The 17,021-nt window shown below is 46.0% G+C and overlaps 2 protein-coding genes across 3 annotated transcripts; both read right to left on the minus strand.

The window, feature by feature from the left end:
* Positions 1-689: 689 nt before the first annotated feature.
* LOC147142586 (RNA-binding protein 38-like) lies at positions 690-10,857 on the minus strand. The gene is made up of 4 exons (XM_086041975.1): positions 10,430-10,857; positions 7,918-8,041; positions 7,323-7,377; positions 690-2,500 (listed from the first exon to the last, which is right to left on the minus strand). The coding sequence occupies exons 1-4, from the start codon at positions 10,673-10,675 to the stop codon at positions 2,149-2,151; spliced, it is 777 nt and encodes a 258-aa protein (XP_085898101.1). The 5' UTR covers positions 10,676-10,857; the 3' UTR covers positions 690-2,148.
* Positions 10,858-12,719: 1,862 nt separating this feature from the next.
* rae1 (ribonucleic acid export 1) lies at positions 12,720-16,397 on the minus strand. 2 transcript variants are annotated; one of them, XM_086041972.1, is made up of 13 exons: positions 16,266-16,397; positions 15,716-15,838; positions 15,506-15,610; positions 15,256-15,348; positions 15,088-15,174; positions 14,835-14,921; positions 14,665-14,736; positions 14,451-14,558; positions 14,265-14,371; positions 14,064-14,139; positions 13,772-13,966; positions 13,615-13,700; positions 12,720-13,035 (listed from the first exon to the last, which is right to left on the minus strand). In XM_086041972.1, coding segments are annotated over exons 2-13 (1,107 nt in total). In that variant the 5' UTR covers positions 15,806-15,838; positions 16,266-16,397; the 3' UTR covers positions 12,720-13,034. The 2 variants fall into 2 exon arrangements, with proteins under 2 accessions (XP_085898098.1, XP_085898097.1); XM_086041971.1 differs by lacking the exon at positions 12,720-13,035 and having other exon boundaries at positions 13,611-13,700.
* Positions 16,398-17,021: the final 624 nt, after the last annotated feature.

The raw sequence follows: 17,021 nt of genomic DNA on the forward strand, positions 1-17,021 counted from the left end.
GATGTTTTTAGATGCCGTCAAACACAGTTGAGCTCAAAGCTACAACCAGATGGAAAATATACTGTTTTAAAGCAAGAAGCCGCCATTTTTTTTTTTTTTTTTGTAACATACATTCACCCACGACGCCTCACTTTAACAACTGGAGATACGTTTTCCTTTAATAGTGGCTGGCGTTCATTTGCAACAACCTCGCCTGTTTTGTTTTCTGTTCTAAGAGGAACGTCTAAGTGACACATCAAAGAGCTGATGTCAGATCAAGTAGCTATGCTAGGAGGAAAAATACAACTAGCTGAGCTTGTTGAGTAAGAAGGGAATAGAAGTGCCTGATAGAGTTGGAATTGATCTTTCTTGTTTTTCCTTTTGGGCAACCAACAAACGTCAGAGAATGTCGCGTTGGTGGAGAGAACGCACAGCACCCTGGCAGGTGGTGGTGTTGAGGACTGATAAGTCCTAGTTTGGGGCCTCATGCACCCCCCCACCCCCACCTGCAAAGGATCCTGTGACGCACACATACCCCCTCTGCATAACAAGCACTTAGTGAACCTGGCGACCCCTTATTATGAAACAAGTAACCTTCAAACGTCACTGTTTTTTATATGTGAAAAAAAAAAAAATCTATATATCTTAATGTGATTGAAATGACAATCGAGCACACACTACTACCAAAATAAAAAAATAGGCTAGTGGCATTACTAAGTACAAATTCTTTATTCTCAATTTGTTGTATGGCTTTTCTTAAAAGGACTATAAAAGTCATTTGCTGATGCAACCAGAAAGTGATCTACAAATAGGCCTCATCTGTAGCAGCACTCACACAAATGCACTGACATGGTGACATAAACAATTATACCCATAGATGTGCAGGTATGCTTCTGCAGGTTAATTGGCATCAGTGCTACAACTACAGTCATAGTACAAAAAGGAAGGAAGAAAAAAAAAAAAAAAAAGCTATTTAACTTAGTACCTCTTATAAATACCTACATATAAATATTGTAAATGTACTTGAGGACTGAAAGTATCTTGAATGCAGTGCTTGGACAATTGGTGACAGTGAGATACAGAGGAGAAAAACAAAACAACAACAACAAAAAACAATAGCAAACAATGCACTGGTTGACCGCAGTGTCGGCTACCATCTATTACAGGAACGCAGCACGCTTGGTCCCAAACGGCCCACATAACTGCAAGTAATCATCTACATCCACCTAAAATAACCAAGATACTAGTGGGTCAGGTTAATGACTGACTGCTGGGAACAGAGCAGTTACAAAGTCTGCACTTCTGGCAAAAAATAGCTCGAGTGAATCAGGAAGAAGGAGAAAAAAAAAAAAAAAAAAAGGGCGTACTTTTTATCTATTAAGGCCTCTTCAATAATAAAAACAACAACAACAAAAAAAAAAGAATAAAATGAGTTCCTGATATTCTCCAGGCAGAATACAATGCAGCTCCAAGTCTTGCATGTTGAGACTTTTCCTTTTATTTTTTTTTTGGGTGAGGTCAAACATTGTGTCATCCATGTTGAAGCTGAGCTGAGCTGAGCTGAGTTCCGGGAGTTTGTTCACGGCGGCGCAGTGCTTTACCTTACCTCACCGTGGCTAGCATGAGGACAGTGATAGTGGGAGGCTGAGTGTGGCAAATCAACACCCCAAAACTAACTCCAATGTCCGAGGACAGCGGTGCCCCCCCCCCCCCCCCCTTCCCCCTCCTCACATCCAGCTGAGATACTTTGGAGCGTGTGAATGCTCTCAAAACAATTTGTACCACAGAGGTGTCATTCAACTGACTGAGCCAAGAGGCATGAAAATTAGAACAATGGCTTACAAATAAACATTGACATCAATATAATAAAGAACAATACAAACAATAACAATAATAATAATAATAATAATAATAAAGAGTCAGCTTCTAGAAGCCCTTGGAAGCGATCTTATACATTAAAGCTTCTCAGCCTTCCTATACGTGTGTCCCCCCCCAACCCCACCTCCACCCCAAAGAGAGCAAAGAGGACGTCCTGATATATAGCGTCTAGTGCAATAGTCCTCCTTTATTTCCTGAAACGTCCTGAAAACAGGGTAGCCCCCAAAGGGCATTTTGCCATCTTCGGTCCACCGTCTGCCCCCCACCCTTTTCCATGCTCCCTCCCCCAGCTCATTGCATGCGGTCGGGCTGGATTTGCTGCTGCGGAGCGTAGTGCAGGAAGGCGGCGGCGGCGGCGGCCGGCCCGGCGGCCGAGGGCAGGGCGGGGTGCACGGTGGACGGCGCCGTGGCGGCGGGGGCGGACCCCACGCTGGCGGCGGGGCTGGCGGCGTAGCTGTAACCCAGGAAGCCGGCCGGGGAGGCGGCGTAGGGATACTGCTGCTCGAAGTTGGCCTGGGCGTACTGCGTGTAGGCCGCGCTGTAGTCCAGGTAAGGGCTGCTAGTCACCGAGGACGACAGCTGGGTGGGCAGCACCAGGCTGGGCTGCACGTAGGCTTGCGGGTAGACGTAAGGCGGGGCCAACCTGCACACAGCAGAAAAAGAAAAGAAAAAAAAAAAAAAAAGACCAAACAAGGGATGTTAGACCAAGACGGTCTGGCTTCTATTGTTTACATTGCTTCCAGAGTGTAAAACAAACTTTGGGTAGCGGGGGGACTCTCGCAGATGCGAGCGCCAGAGGCGGTTAGGAGGGGCTGGAGATGACTCTATTTTCTGTCTGTGTCGGTTAGCCATTAAAAAATAAATAAATAAATAAATAAAAGAAGAAGAAGAAAAAAAAAAAAACCTGTTAGGTTGGGCCTTCCCAGCTCCAAGCGTGGGGAGGGGTGGCTGAATGATGGAGTCAGCCGTTACTGGCAGGTTTTCAAGTTCAGGCACCAGCAGAGTGTTTTAACAGCTGCTGCTTTTCGCACGCACACACAACATACACGCACGCACGCACGCAGCGGGGTGGGGCTTATCAATGCCGCTGTCAGGTGCTGTGGTAGCTCTTTAACAGGTGATCAGAGCTGTGTGGCGCGGGGGTCAAAAGGTCTCTAGAACCAGACCGCCACACCCCCCCCCCCCGCCCCCCCACCCCATTTGTTTTGAAACCAGGACTACCAAAATAACTCGTTTGTGCTGGTTACGCTCGACAGACCACAACAGCTGAGCCCGTGTTGGTTCTGTGCATTGCTCAAGGGCACCTCGGCAGTAGTTAGGATGCCGACTAGTAACAACTGTTTGCTCTTTTTTTCGTGGGGGTGGGGGGCACAGTGGGACAGGAGCCTTGCCTGATCCCTCCGGTTCCAAGCTGGAGCGAGACCACTGATTGGTTGGTTGACACACAGCACAGTGCAAACGTCTTTTGTTGTGCTAGCAAAGCTATAATGACCACGTACTGTATTCATTCATGTAAAAAAAAAAAAAAAAAAAAAAAGTGGTGAATTCGATTTATTTTTGTTGGCTGCTTCAGGATGACAGACAGGTGGATGTTAAGATTCTGAATGGTTCATAACTCCGTCCTACTATTCATTATTGCATCATGTCAAAATGACTGTACTACAAAAAAAAAGGTCATTGTAGCAAAGCTAGTGATGGCCCAAGACATTTGCATTGTACTTCGTAAGAACACAAAACTAGACGTTTTTGTTAATCAAGAATGTCAACACGCAGCTCTCCAACGACAGAAAAGCAAGGCGATGCATATGGAAGCGAGCAAAACTGTACAGCTTGCTGGATATTCTGCCTTGTTTGCCACTCGAACCAAGAGGATTGGCTCTGTTCTACGTTGAGGAGCTATCCAGTATTTCTTCCCCTTATATGAAGAAAAAAAATAAAATAAAAATAAAATAGAAATAGCTGGACACCCCTTCCGCCGTTAAAAACTTGACATTCTAGTTCCGAGTGGCAAAACATTTATGGCCAAAGACATCGCAGCAAACGTCACCAAGTGAGCTGCTGCCTCTCACCGCTGATCAAACATTTCAGCTTCCGTCTTCAATCGTCAGTAATGAGAGGCTGCCGAGGAATCCACACAGCAAGAGATGGAAGCATGCAAGGATAGGGATGTCATCACGCTCCACCGCACGCACGCACACGCACGCACACAGCACCCTCCCACACACCAGGAACCACTGCAAATCCCCAAACCATGCCATAATAGGGAAAGAGTCACACCGCAATCAACCCCTTCACTTCATATCACTCGCACACAAAACGGGAAAAGATAAAACGGCACTCCAATCCATCACTGCACACGGCACGCCACGCCACGGCACTCTCAAGCCATCGCTGGGCACCTTGCAGAGAGACGAGATGTGGGGGCGGGACATTTGCTGTCAAATCCAAATTTGGGGAGGGGGCGGGGGGGGTTTGGGGGGGACGGCATCCTCCGATCGTCAGCTGGCAGCAAGTTGGACAGGAGGAGGATTATTATCAAGAAAAAAAAAAATATTGAAAAGTATGACTGTATTTGGACACACATATCAAAATCAATCTTCCATAGACCCCCCCCCCCGGTCATGTGTACAGAACGTGCCTCAGCTGCCGGCCGCTAATGTAATCTCCCGCATGGAAATCCAAAGGGACCATGTGGACTTCAAATGGAATGCAGAGGATAAGGAGAGACAAAAGGAATCCTTTTATCGATACGCTGCCGAGGTGTTGGCTTTAATTTTAACTTCTAGATAAGCGGCGAGAGGGTGCCGAGAGGTGTCCGGTGTGGACCGTGAGCGGGTGACAGGCCAACGTGGACACTGGCCAGAAAATCCGAGGTCAGCTGCTTTTTGTGCTGACGGCGAGCCTGGGTGAGTTTGACACAATGGCACTGCGGGGCAAGATTGCGTTGGGATGCACATTTGAAAATGAATACTTATATCGAAAACGTAAATATTTACAAACGCACCGCAGGAAAGGCCCGACGGCCGCCTTGCTATCAGAATGTCAAATAGAGGCGTGACGTCTTTCTGGAAATGAACACAAATGACATTGAGCTGTTCCACGCCGTGCGTACGTCGGCGGAGGACATCGAATAAAAATCGAAAGCTGGACTAAACGAAGGCAAATTGAAAACTCCGCAGCGGTTTTGGTTGTTGGGCAAGCTGAAACTGAAAATGAATATTTAACAGCACTTAACGAGTATACCTCACTCTCCCCCCCCCAATGACGTGTTCATTTTTAGCGTTAACATGGAAACGCCGCCCGGTATCCTTCCCTTTGCACTTGAGGATGCCACGTTTCACACCTGTCGTGGTGCGTTTCCTAGGATGCACGCCGCCTCATTAAAAAAACAACAGCTCCAGATAAAAGCAACCCCCCCCGCCCCCCCCCCCCTTTAAGTACCAAACCCCGACCCCCACCGCCGCCACCTTAACTCCCACACTGCCTCACAGAAGCGTCAGCTAACACACCGCTAGTGGCAGCCGGGAAAAACACTGATCAAAAAAAATAAATAAATTTTAAAAAATGGCGCTTCCCTAAACGAAAAAGATGACCGCGGAGCGGCCAAGTGTTAGCGAACGCGCTGGGGGTCGTCGCGATCAAAACAATGACACTTGCCTCACCTCTTCTGACCCTTACAGTCCAAAGCATCTGCTGACCAGCTATAATACGCACACACACTGTATACAATACTCCAGTTCTGCTTCCAATCCCACTTCAGAGCATGTCAGCAGCATGCCATATGTCGTCAAGGGTGGGGGGGTGGGGTTGATGGGGGGGGGGGGGAGTCGAAAGAAAAGCCACTTGTAGGCTGGGTGTCTTCGGGAGGCCTGCGTCTGTCACTCAACATCTCGAAGACTCAGGGGCAAGAGGACAGGTGCTTGGTGTATCCCTCCGCCTCTCTGGGGTGGCGGCCACGGGTGATTAAAAGGCGGTAATATGAGCCGGCACCTGCCAGAGCCGTACCTCCGAACGGCACATTTCTAAACCCCGAGGGCTTTTTTTTTTTTTTTTTTCCTGCAATCTGTGATCGCCATGGCAACAGAAGCACAGACACGAGACTTCCCGTGTGTCCCGGAACAAGATGGGACCTATTCCCAGCGGATCATTAATACCCGGCGTGGGTTGGTTTAATGGGGCATGAGTAGGCCATCACCGTCAGTTGAAGACAGTTTTTTTTTTTCTTTTTTGGGAGGGGTGGGGGGTGGGGGTGCATGTTATTTTATCATTGTCCCGACGGAGTGTGGAAAATTCAGGGATTCCCAGGAAGATGCACTCTTAAACGCTGACAAGCATCGTTCCGTTCAGAGCCTCGCTTTCATGTTGTGACGAATGCCCTCGTAGGTTTCCGTTTTTGACGGACAAAATCGTCCAGTCCAGTCAAATTTCCATCAAGCACAGAACGACAGTAGACAGTTTGTGACGTGTACTTGTTAAGGTGTTAAACGTGTCAAGTGACGCTATCATATTAATATTCTTTAAAGCAGGAGTTTTTTTTTTTTTTTTTTTTTTTTTAAGAATATGTGGTATGCAGGGCCACTAGTTGAAAAACAGCATTCTGATTAAAATTGTGTAATTGGGCAATATGAGTGAAGCAACAAAATCCACCCCTTTTTAGCCATCTCTTTTGCCACTTCTGTCGACTGAAAATGACATCACGCACCCTCGGGGCTCGGATAACGACCAATCATGGCTCAGCTTCAGAAAACAGCCGAAACATTGTTTTACGTGTGGATGCTGCACGCCCTACAGTAATATTTTGTCATACTATCAAAGCAGCTCCGATGAACAAGAACAGATTTTTGCATTTTTCGTTTTCATTGGACTCAAACGCCGGTTTTAAAAGGAACGATATTTCATATTACAACACGGGGTGCCACAAAAGGCAACATCACAAACGCACACAGTCCTCCGAGTTAAAAAAAAAAACTGACCGTCAAGCATTGCTTGTAGCTCGACGATGTGAGAATGTGCGGGTGGGTGGGGTGTGGGGGGGGGGAGTCATTAATATCGTGACACGCTCATTAACTACTCAGCAGACCACGTCCGAGACGCTAGCCGGGCTTCTCCTGCAACGCAGCCGCTTCCGGGATGCCGAGTCCGCTCGAGGAAGGTGGACGAGTCAATAAGCTCCTGAACAAAACTTCGCAAGTGAGTCACACGTTCACCTCTGGAATGCCCTTCTATTACCACCGATATGCGAGCAATCGCCCTGGCCTAGAAAATTCAAATATGCTAATGGCCTCCCTCCGGAGTTGCAAGCAGGCCCAGAAACTGACATGCACTTTCCAGAGGCCCCGTTTGTCCAAGAAATAAGTGGCCTAGTGGCATTGCACAAAGCGTCTAACACAAGAGCGCACACATACACGTACACACACGCGCTCACGCGCACGCGCGCGAGCGAGCGCCCACTCCCTTTCACTTACCCGTACTGCCTCTGGATGAATGCCGGGTGAATGGGCTGCACTCCGATGGATATGCCTGCAAGATACGAGGTCGAATTGTCAAGACGCACACATTTGCATTTGCAGAGGAGGACCAGAGAACAATACACAGAGGCCATAAGGAGACAGAGGAAGGGCTTGTTCCAATCTTCACGCAACAACAGGCGATACGGTGACACACCCCCCCCCCCCCCCCCCCCCCGCTATATCGTGGTTTATCTTTCACATCCACTGCAGATTTTTAAGTTATCATTTTATCGTTTTTTGTTTTTTTACACGACAGGATTCAAAGTTGCGCGTCTTTAGTGTAGTACCGCATTGTGCCACAAGGCGGCTGTCCTTGATGTACGGTGGTCGATGCAGCGGAATTAAGGGAAGGGATTAAAAAGTCGACACACCCCTGTCCAAATGCCAGGTTCTTGAAATATAAGTAAAATGTGATATTTTTGCAGTCAACGCTTGAAACGCAGGCAATGGTCCGCACACAGCTTCCGCGCCATCACGAGGATCTCATTGTTTCAAAGGTATTACTTGGGAGAAGGGTTCAAAATAATTTCCTAGGCATTAAATGTCCCACCTGTTTGGATGCTGCGGGGCTTGGCACCAAGATAGGCCAAGTTGACATTGGCCTTTCTGCCGTCAATAATGGGGTTGGGATCCTTGCAGGCTCTCTCAGCCGACCCTCGGTCCGTCATCGTTACCTAGCGAATGACATAGTGGTGGGGATGATAATTGATTGTTAAGAACTTGGTCCAATTTGTGTCTTAAAGTAATTGATAGAAAAAAAAAAAAGAAAAAAAAAAAAAAGAGTGCACTGATTGGCTACGGCCAGCAGAGGCACGGTTGATTCATCCTCAGCCGGTTTGCTGGAAGACCCAACATGACATCAGCTATGAGAGGTTGAGTTACATCCCCGCACACCTCCGCTGTAAGGGAAGAAAATCCCAGAGTAGCTCACGCCGCACCTAAAAAGGTTTGTAATCAGCTATAAATTGCGCACGGCATCAAAGCACTAGTGTTGTCTCAATGAAGGGCCTCCATTCATTTTAAGGCAGTTCCTCGGCAACAAGGAGGCAACAAAGCACTACGATTGTCTAAATGAAAGTCCTCAATTCCTTTTTACATGGTTGCTTGGCACCAAAGTGGCCGCAAAATGGTACCAAGGTAAAACATTTTTTTTGTTTTGACCTGAAGCACAAAAAGAGCAAGCGATGGACGGTGAAATGTGAAATTGTTGTTTTTCCTTAGATCTTTAAGTTGGGGGACAATACAAGGGACAACAAGCTCTGTAAAATGTCTTTATTGCGAAATGCGGGAAAGCCGATTTTCACAAACAGCACAATTTTAAAACGTATCCGAGTTTGTTGCCTTGAAATTTTAAGTCCACCCAACTTTGTTTTTTCTTAGCAGCGCACAAGCTGAGGACCACCCTGATATATATCTGGAATCTTACGCGTCACCCCGTCCAAAATCATTGTTTTCAAAAACAAACAAAATCCTATTGCCATTCTCGCACCTACAATAGGAACAAAGTCCATGGTTATTTCTTTCAATCAACCCACAGCAGCATTGGCACGCCTGCTGAAATATGGATTCGATATTCGGAGTAACATTTAAGAAGCTTATCCAATTAGGGATGTAATATTAAGGAGCTTGTCTTAGTCCGCCCCCTCCTTTCTCCCTCCAGGCATTAGACAAGCCCTTCTGTTTTGACTGCCACGTTCTGCCAACTCAGTGGCTTCCGTCGGCTCGCCGAGTCGACCAAACTGCGTCTGAATGAATGTAGGCCACGGACGTGCTATCATTGTTTTAGAGGGCATTCTCAAAAACGGCGAGGCGGCAGAAAGCCCACTCGGCCGTCTGTGTTGTGAACACACAGGAAGGAACGAGCCTTTGTTTACACTGTGTGGAGCCTTGCTGTGGGGGTTCCACTAATCCACCTCTGAAGTGTGTTTGGATAAAAAGGTGAGCTCAGCTTTGGGGCACCTCGCCCGACCCCCCCTTTCTGCCGGTTTACACCCGCCGCCCCCAACCAAAAGGAGCAGTTTGTCTCCTGTTGGTCAGGGAAGCATGTGCCTGGATGACAGCAGGCACATCCCAACAAGCCTGTTTGACAGGTAACACCGGTCTCCGCGCTCAACCGTTAGCAACAAGACTCGTAGGGCAGTTTTCCCCCGGTTTAGGAGCTGATGTGTAAACACCGAGCAATTGTCTTCCATACTGCCTGTAAACACACACACGAAACGCGATTCCATTCCTTCTTTGGCCTGACAGAACTAGCGCTGATGGGTCTTTCCAGAGTTCTGGTAAATATTTGCATTGCTCACATGGCTTCTGTGCTTTGTGTCAAAGGGAGAAAGGCCGGTTTTATCTGGCAGGGACGGACGGGATAAGTCACCTATTAGCCAGGCCTGAGAGAATGCAACAGGACACTTTTAGTTGGCTGGATTTTTAAACAATCCCATGGTGATTTATGTATCTGACATTTTGTGATAGGGGGGGGGGGGGGTTAGGGAGCGCAACTTTTAGGCCAAAACTACATACAAAAGCTTCCAAAAGATTAGATCTTTGCAGAGTTGATCACACACAGTCACAGGATGAAGACAATTTCTTCCAACGCGGCCAAGTTGCAGTGTAAATCATCTAAACGCTGAGCAATGGAGGCGCTTCCGTCTATGACAATGGAGGGCACACTGTACAAGGTCAACGTCTCCCACTGCCGCTGCTCCAAAAAGAACCATATAAAGGAACCGAGAGCAGACAAGACTCTCCCACACTTAAACCATAAGCCAGGGTTGTTCGGGGGTGAACGGGGTCGCACATATGTGGAAATATAATCTCCTTAGTCAACTTGTGTGATCCCTCATCCTCATTAAGATAGAAAGACAATTCAATTACATGACCAGGGCATCAAGTCGACACGGATGAGGACAAACATCAACACGTGGAAAGGCACACAAGACAACAAATAATTCGGCAGTGTTCGGACGGCAAATTCGATGTATTGCACTGTGTGTTAGGCAAATGAGGGCAGCGTGTGTGATTCCATTCCGGTGAAAAGTGAGTGACTTGTCTCTTGCTCTACTTACAAAGCCATATCCTCGGGACTTGCCGGTCTGCCTGTCGGTTATCACCACAGCTTCGTCAATGTCCCCAAAGGCCTCGAAGTATTTTCGCAGCGAAGCGTCGTTGGTGTGATACGGCAGCCCGCCGACGAAGATTTTGGTAAAAGTAGTGTCCTTCTGGAGCGTGGTGGGATGCATGGCTTCCAGGGCTCCGTTCATAAACTGATGCAGAAGCATTGGTGAGCCGGCCAAACCTCCAGAGGCACACATTGGCTAAACTGACTTCACTGAAGCTTTAACGACGGCCCGGCATTAGTGAAAAGGTTTTGAAGCAATAATTCACAGAGTCAATGTGCCGCGCGTAAAATAAACCTGGTGGCAACCGCTGGCTAATTTACTCGCGTGAGGAATTCCCCGCTCGCGTGCACAAATGGTAGATTGTTGTAGGAGGCAAGTGGCGAGTGTTTTTATATGGCGGAGATGTGGCTCCGCCCCCGCGCAACTCTTAGCCAATCACATTAGCGTCTGCGTGCCAACTTCTTTGCGTTATCCCCAATATCGTCCCGCCCACTCGGAACCCCCGCTGCACCTGCCTTTGTCCTTCAGAGACTTCGAACTGTACCAAAAAAACACCCCCCTCCCCCCAAAAAATACAGTAGCTTCTCCCATTCTCCACGAGGAAGTTACTATGTCCAATCGGCGTGGATTCATTTGCAATGAGTGGAGTTTTACTCCACACATGTTCTCCTTTGAAAGAAAAAATGATTTGCTTTACATTAACTGCCGTTACCATCGTTTGAACCGTAGAATCACAAACGTCTGACTTTTAAAAACAATGATAAATTAGGAGTTTATAGTTGATAAGAGCAACATTCAGTAAGTCAATTAGTTAAACTACTACCTTAAATTAAAAAAAATGAAAAAGTAAATCAATCTCACCCTGCCATTGATGGAGAGCAGTCCAGGGTGAACCCTGCCTCTCACCCAAAGCCAGAAATAAAAAGTACCTTACTAGAATTACTAAAAGAAAATGCATTACGTGAGAACAAGTTTTTGGAAAAAATCATGATAGAAATGCCTTAAAATACCTTAATCAGTATGGGGAAAAAAACAGTTTTTAACCTGGATTTAAAAGCATTTCCACTTGGTGCTGACTTTTCTGTTGGCAGTTTATTCCTTCTGCGTGCAGTTAAATGCGGATTCACCATGTTTGCTGACCTCTGGTCTCCACTAAGTGAAGGCTCAAACTCACCCGCAACCCAAAGCATTATTGAAAAATGGATGGTTAACAATCATGTAACTCGGTCACAATGACAATCCACTTTATTCCTTTATGGGGCCACGTTGAATATGGCCTCGTTTGGTGCGCAGCTTTAAATAAGCTACTCCAAATACTGAAGCGGGTGCCCTGGGCTGAGAGCATTTAACACCAAAGAGGCAAGCGGTGCAAGAAAGTGGTGCCACTTGCTTACGGATTTTGAGAGGAGACAGTGAAGTGCAGTTAGAGAAAAATCTTCCCGCCCTTGGCAACTTGGAGTCCCACTGCTAAGTAACAAGGGTCAGGCTCACAGTGAGGTGATACTCTAATAACCTCAATAAAATGGCATTTAATTCACACCTTGTGCTCCATGACCCGACTCACTTTTCACACGTGGTCTTTGTTGCTACCACTTACAACCTTGTGGCAACGCCCACCCAGCTTCCACAGCTGTTTATCCCCAACAACATTAAAAGAATCCAACCTGTATGAAGAATCTTTGATCTCATTTGTCCCCCTTTAGGCCCTTGACCTGACCTAACACTTTTAAAGAGTTACTGTAAATAGACAAGCGCCACCTGCTGGCCAACTTAAAACAAGCATACATGAGCAAACCAACATGTTTCTATTATCCCGTTATGGGATCAATGTCCCTATCGCACTAACACATTTATATCTCAAATAAGGTCGATATCATAGATTAATATGAGTGAGTACACGTAGTTTTCTTTTGCAATAAACACAATGGGCAGTATTGTGAGCTAGTGGTTAGCATAACTGCCTTATATAGATCTGCAGTGGTTCAAATCTTGGCTCAGGCCTTCTTGTGGTCTCCCCTCGCTTGGGTTCACTGTGAATTTCTCCCACGTCCCCCAAAACATGTACAGTATGTTAATAGAAGACTATAAAACTCTCCACAGGTTTGAAATGTGAGTGTAAATGGTTGTTAGTGTAAATGCACCCCGCCTCTCGCCCCCAAGTCAGCTGGCTCACCTATGACCCTACTGAGGACAAGCGATACAGATAATTGATAGATTAAAGACATTCAAATCAAAGTATCTTTACTTGTTTATTTTTACATCAATATTCCATTCACAGAGTAACAAATGAAAAATGGACAGTCTTTGGAGAAGTGTTAAGAAAAAAAAAAGACACAGAAGAAAACCATACCCAGATGTAAATGAATGACAAACTCTCCAAGGTATGCAAACTCATACAGGCCTCTCTGATTGGTCCATGGACAGGAAGCAGCATCACAGCAGCTGGTCCAGGTGTTTGTCAAAAGGAAGGAGTCTTTCTTGAGCATATACGCACACTAAAGCATCTGGTTGTCTGCGTTTCCCCACACCAGATGCGACTTGGCAAGAAGAATCTAAAGAAAGGAGGGGAGGCAGTCAGTCAAATTGAACAGTTTTATTAGAGGCTCTTTATTTCATAAATGTCCAATTTTGCACAGAATAAACAGTACAAAAATGGCAGATGTCAACTATTGCTTGCCCCAAGTTGCACAATGACTTGAGCATAAGAATAAAGTCAATTCATCGCTGTATTTTGATAAATATCTTTTTTATAAATAGCCAAAGACCATTTAGCACACTATGCTACGCCTCACTGCAAAGACGGCTTCAAAAACCTGCAAGCTCCATTTTCAACCCACTCATTGGAGATGCGCAAAGGCCGCTCGCGCACGCTGCAGACGTAGAAACCACACAAGCCATCAAAGACATTGAGTCACTTGTGTAAAGCGCTATTCCCACTGAACCAGTTTGCTAGAATCTCTGAAGAACAAGTGGCTTAGCATCAGTGCTTCCGCTCATATCCATGCGTGCTAGGGGACGCGCGGCGGTCGCAAAGGCCCAGTGCGAGCCACACGCAAATCGAGGAAGTGAGAATCCCGTCTGGCGAGCACGGCATCCACCGGGCTAATGGACAGTCGTTGCCGGCCTCTCACCATTTCTTGTTCCGAGGCTTCAGCTCCTCTGCGGCATTCCTCAAGAAAATGTAGTTCTTCTTCTGTGGGTTGTAGTACTCGTGCCCCTGAAGAAACCAGTAAGCTCAATAGTGACCCCAATGCATTTTTCATTTTTTTTTTTTTTTTTACATTTTACCTTTGACCAGTCATAGCTGGAAGCATATGCAAAGATGTTGCCGTTGTGGTTAAAGCAGCAAGCCGTAATGGGCTGGTCGAGCTGCTCCGATGTCTTCAACTTGGTGCGGGCGTCTTTGTCCCAAAAACTGAAGCGACCATCTGAGCCGACAGTCGCCAAGGTTCCGTGAACGGGATGGAAGGAAATGGCGTTGACCTGGTTAAGACGGAAACCCGTTTTGATTGTTTGTTGTCGTCCGCTTCATGCTTCATTAGTAACGTCAAAAAATAAAATAAAATAATCAAAGTCTTACAGCATAGATGTCCTGTGGGGTGGCTGTGTTGGTTCCGTTAGACCTGTGGCACTTGAAGGTGAAGTTGTCTTTGGCCCTAATTGAAAACGGGCACATTTGTGTTAGCTTGTGGCTTGCACCTTAGACAGCATTAAAATGGAATCATTAGTTGATGAGATACTATCAGACATCAAAAATAAGAGCTTTAGTTTGCATGCTTACGGGTTTGGAGGGTTTATATAGTGGATGGCAACACGTCCCTCAATACTTCCAAGTGCAAAGCCAGTTGGCTTGTTCTGCTTGTCCTTGAAAATGGCCACACAGCGGTGCTGCAAGCCACATTTGGAATATTACAATTTGGAGATACAGATAACAAACGCATGTTTCTTAATGAAAACAAGTACCCACCTGATGTTTAAGAGGAGATTCAAGTCTGCGAAATTCAGAGGGCTGGTTCTCTAACTGGTACACGATCAGGCCCCGCTCAGCCGTGGCCACCACCGCCATGGGGTACACCTGCAGAGCCCGATCAGAGATGTTGAGATGCGCTAAGAAAAACCCACTCGACTCATCGTCCGTTGGGTGAGAATATATTGCGTGATTCTTCTTCAGGTCAACGTACAACATCGGCACAGTAACATCTTTCGGGCATCTGCAGCGACATCATAGGATTGGGAGAGCGAGTGTCCCAAAACTGGAATAAAAACAACAAGAGTGGGGGGGGGGGGGGCATGAGGGAATGGTGGAAAATAAACTGCATGCGATTCAAAGTGCAGACAGAGGTGAGCGCACCTTCAGTGTTTTGTCCCAGCTGCCAGTCATGACACAGCTGTAGTTAGGTGCTTTTATCCAGTGAATCGACTTGATTGGGCCATCGTGCTGTTCAGAGAAAGGAGAAAGTTTGAGGATTATTTTGTATTCTCCGTGGCTGGGTTTATTTACACTGCAGGTCAAAAGGGCTCAATTCCAATTTAATGGCTTCGGTACATCAGATTTTTTTAATATTGAATCCGAATAGTGGCTCCAAATTGCATCCCATAATTACCTGTGCAATCTGCATTGCTTGATTGCTGTTGAGATCCCACATCTTGGCAGTCTTGTCACAGGAAGCAGTGAAAACTTTACTCCCATCCTGGATAAAAAGCAAGCATGATGAACACGTTTTTTTTTTTTTGTTCATCTAAAAGAGAACTTCATGTATGGTAAGACTTACATCACTCCAGCACGTATCAAGCACAGGACCTGTGTGCATCTGTTGAGCTTTGGGGACAGTTTGACCATTGTCCTGCACCTCCCAGCACCGGACCTAATGCCAAACAATACAAACCAAAACTAACGTTTTGTTTTGTGTTTTTTCATTTGATCATTTTTTTCATCAACCACAATTTAAAAAAATACAGGATGCCTGTGGGTAACACTGGTCTCAAAACACTCTCAATACTAAAGCATCTGCAATTACTCACATCATTAGCCCAGGATCCTCCAATGAGAAAATTGCCAGGCATGGTGGGGGGGCTGAAAGCCAGACAGCTTATGCTGTCATCGGGTGGGGAAGTCACTTCAACATCCTGAGAGAAGACACATAAAACAATTAAAATATTTGAACTAACACTGAGTAGTCTGCTAGCTTAACAAGACAACAAATCAATGCATAGCCAGTTCATGTTATTTACCTTCATAGGATTATGCGTGTTAGCCGTTGAGCTTCCAAAAACGCCAGTTCCCGTTGTTCCAAAACCAGTATTTGTGCCAAATAAACTCATGGTGCATTACCGTTATTCCTGATCCGACCTGACCTAGTAAGAGAAATACATGTGGCCTCTCATCATCCGCACTACAAGTAGCAATTTCGACAGGCAAGTGTTTAAATGCAAATATCCTGGAAGCAAAGGCTTTGTATCGTTACGAATGAACTACAACACTTAATTCATAAACATGTACATTCGATGAGGGGATACTACGAATATCACTAAAACTATGCCACCAGTTTGGGGATAAGCGCAAATGCGAACGACCAAATACCAACTAAAGATCTGCCGTTATTATTACTATTATAAGATGATTTACATAAGAGGCGAGTGTGAAGTGTCACGAATTCAGAGCTAGCTAACGTCGGCTAGCTCCCTGTTGGAAATCTTCAGACCGGCAAACGTCCAGTGAGCAACAGCGGTAAACAAAACATTTAAACCATGCGGACTGCCCTTTATCCATGAGTGTACATACCCCGAATTGGTTAATCCCGTATCCCAGAATTGACTCCGATGTTGAGCCGAATATAACGAATTTATTCGGCGCAACAAAAAAAATGTGGCGCTTGTTTTGCGCCGTGTCGCAGTTTGATGACGTGAGAGGAGATGAAGTCAGGGGGGAGTTGCACTGTGCAGTTTTAACGCCTTGGGGGCAGTGTAGGACCAACATGTTGTCACTTTTGGGGTTCTGAATTGCAGTTGCAGGGAATTGGGAAAACATTTATGCGTTTCATTATATTTAATCTTTATTTGATGCATTTTTAAGCCGTTAAGCATCTGTATTATTGTCATTAAATACACTGTTCAACAACAAATGTTAAGCAGAGATGGTTGCTGTTGACCAAGAAATGAATGGCCAGCCTGAATGAAAAGCCTCACACATTCACTCTAGACAGCAATGTATAAGTCAGTATATTGGTGAGATGATATAATGATACATTTGCACTTATGTTTATATTCATCATTTTCTTTGTGTCACCATGCCACCAAATCAGATTCCTCCTCAAATCCGATTTTTAAGACTGACTGTGCACAGAGTTTTTAGCAAGTGTCCAAATTGGATTTGGCCGTGTTCGGACTGGGCCACATCTTTGACCCATCTTACAGGTTGCTGTAGCAACGATGTCCTAATGGCGACGTCTTCCAGCACGCGTATGGTATTATTCAGTGTCCTCCATTCTTTATCGCTCCGCACTTCGATTGGCGAGCTCTGCTTTGGCGCATCAGGTCT

This window comes from Filicampus tigris, chromosome 9 (assembly GCF_054856515.1).
Source record: "Filicampus tigris isolate MCC_2025a chromosome 9, RoL_Ftig_1.0, whole genome shotgun sequence".
Classification (NCBI taxonomy): Eukaryota; Metazoa; Chordata; class Actinopteri; order Syngnathiformes; family Syngnathidae; genus Filicampus; species Filicampus tigris.

Coding starts and splice junctions, on each gene's coding strand:
- rae1 (XM_086041971.1), bottom strand. CDS start 15,805: ATGAGTTTATTTGGCACAAATACTGGTTTTGGAACAACGGGAACTGGC. Junction 15,611..15,715: donor ACACGCATAATCCTATGAAG/GTAAATAACATG, acceptor GTCTTCTCTCAG/GATGTTGAAGTGACTTCCCC. Junction 14,559..14,664: donor GATGTTACTGTGCCGATGTT/GTACGTTGACCT, acceptor CGGGCTCTGCAG/GTGTACCCCATGGCGGTGGT.
- LOC147142586 (XM_086041975.1), bottom strand. CDS start 10,675: ATGTGTGCCTCTGGAGGTTTGGCCGGCTCACCAATGCTTCTGCATCAG. Junction 8,042..10,429: donor AGTCCCGAGGATATGGCTTT/GTAAGTAGAGCA, acceptor GTCATTCGCTAG/GTAACGATGACGGACCGAGG. Junction 7,378..7,917: donor GCCCCGCAGCATCCAAACAG/GTGGGACATTTA, acceptor CGTATCTTGCAG/GCATATCCATCGGAGTGCAG.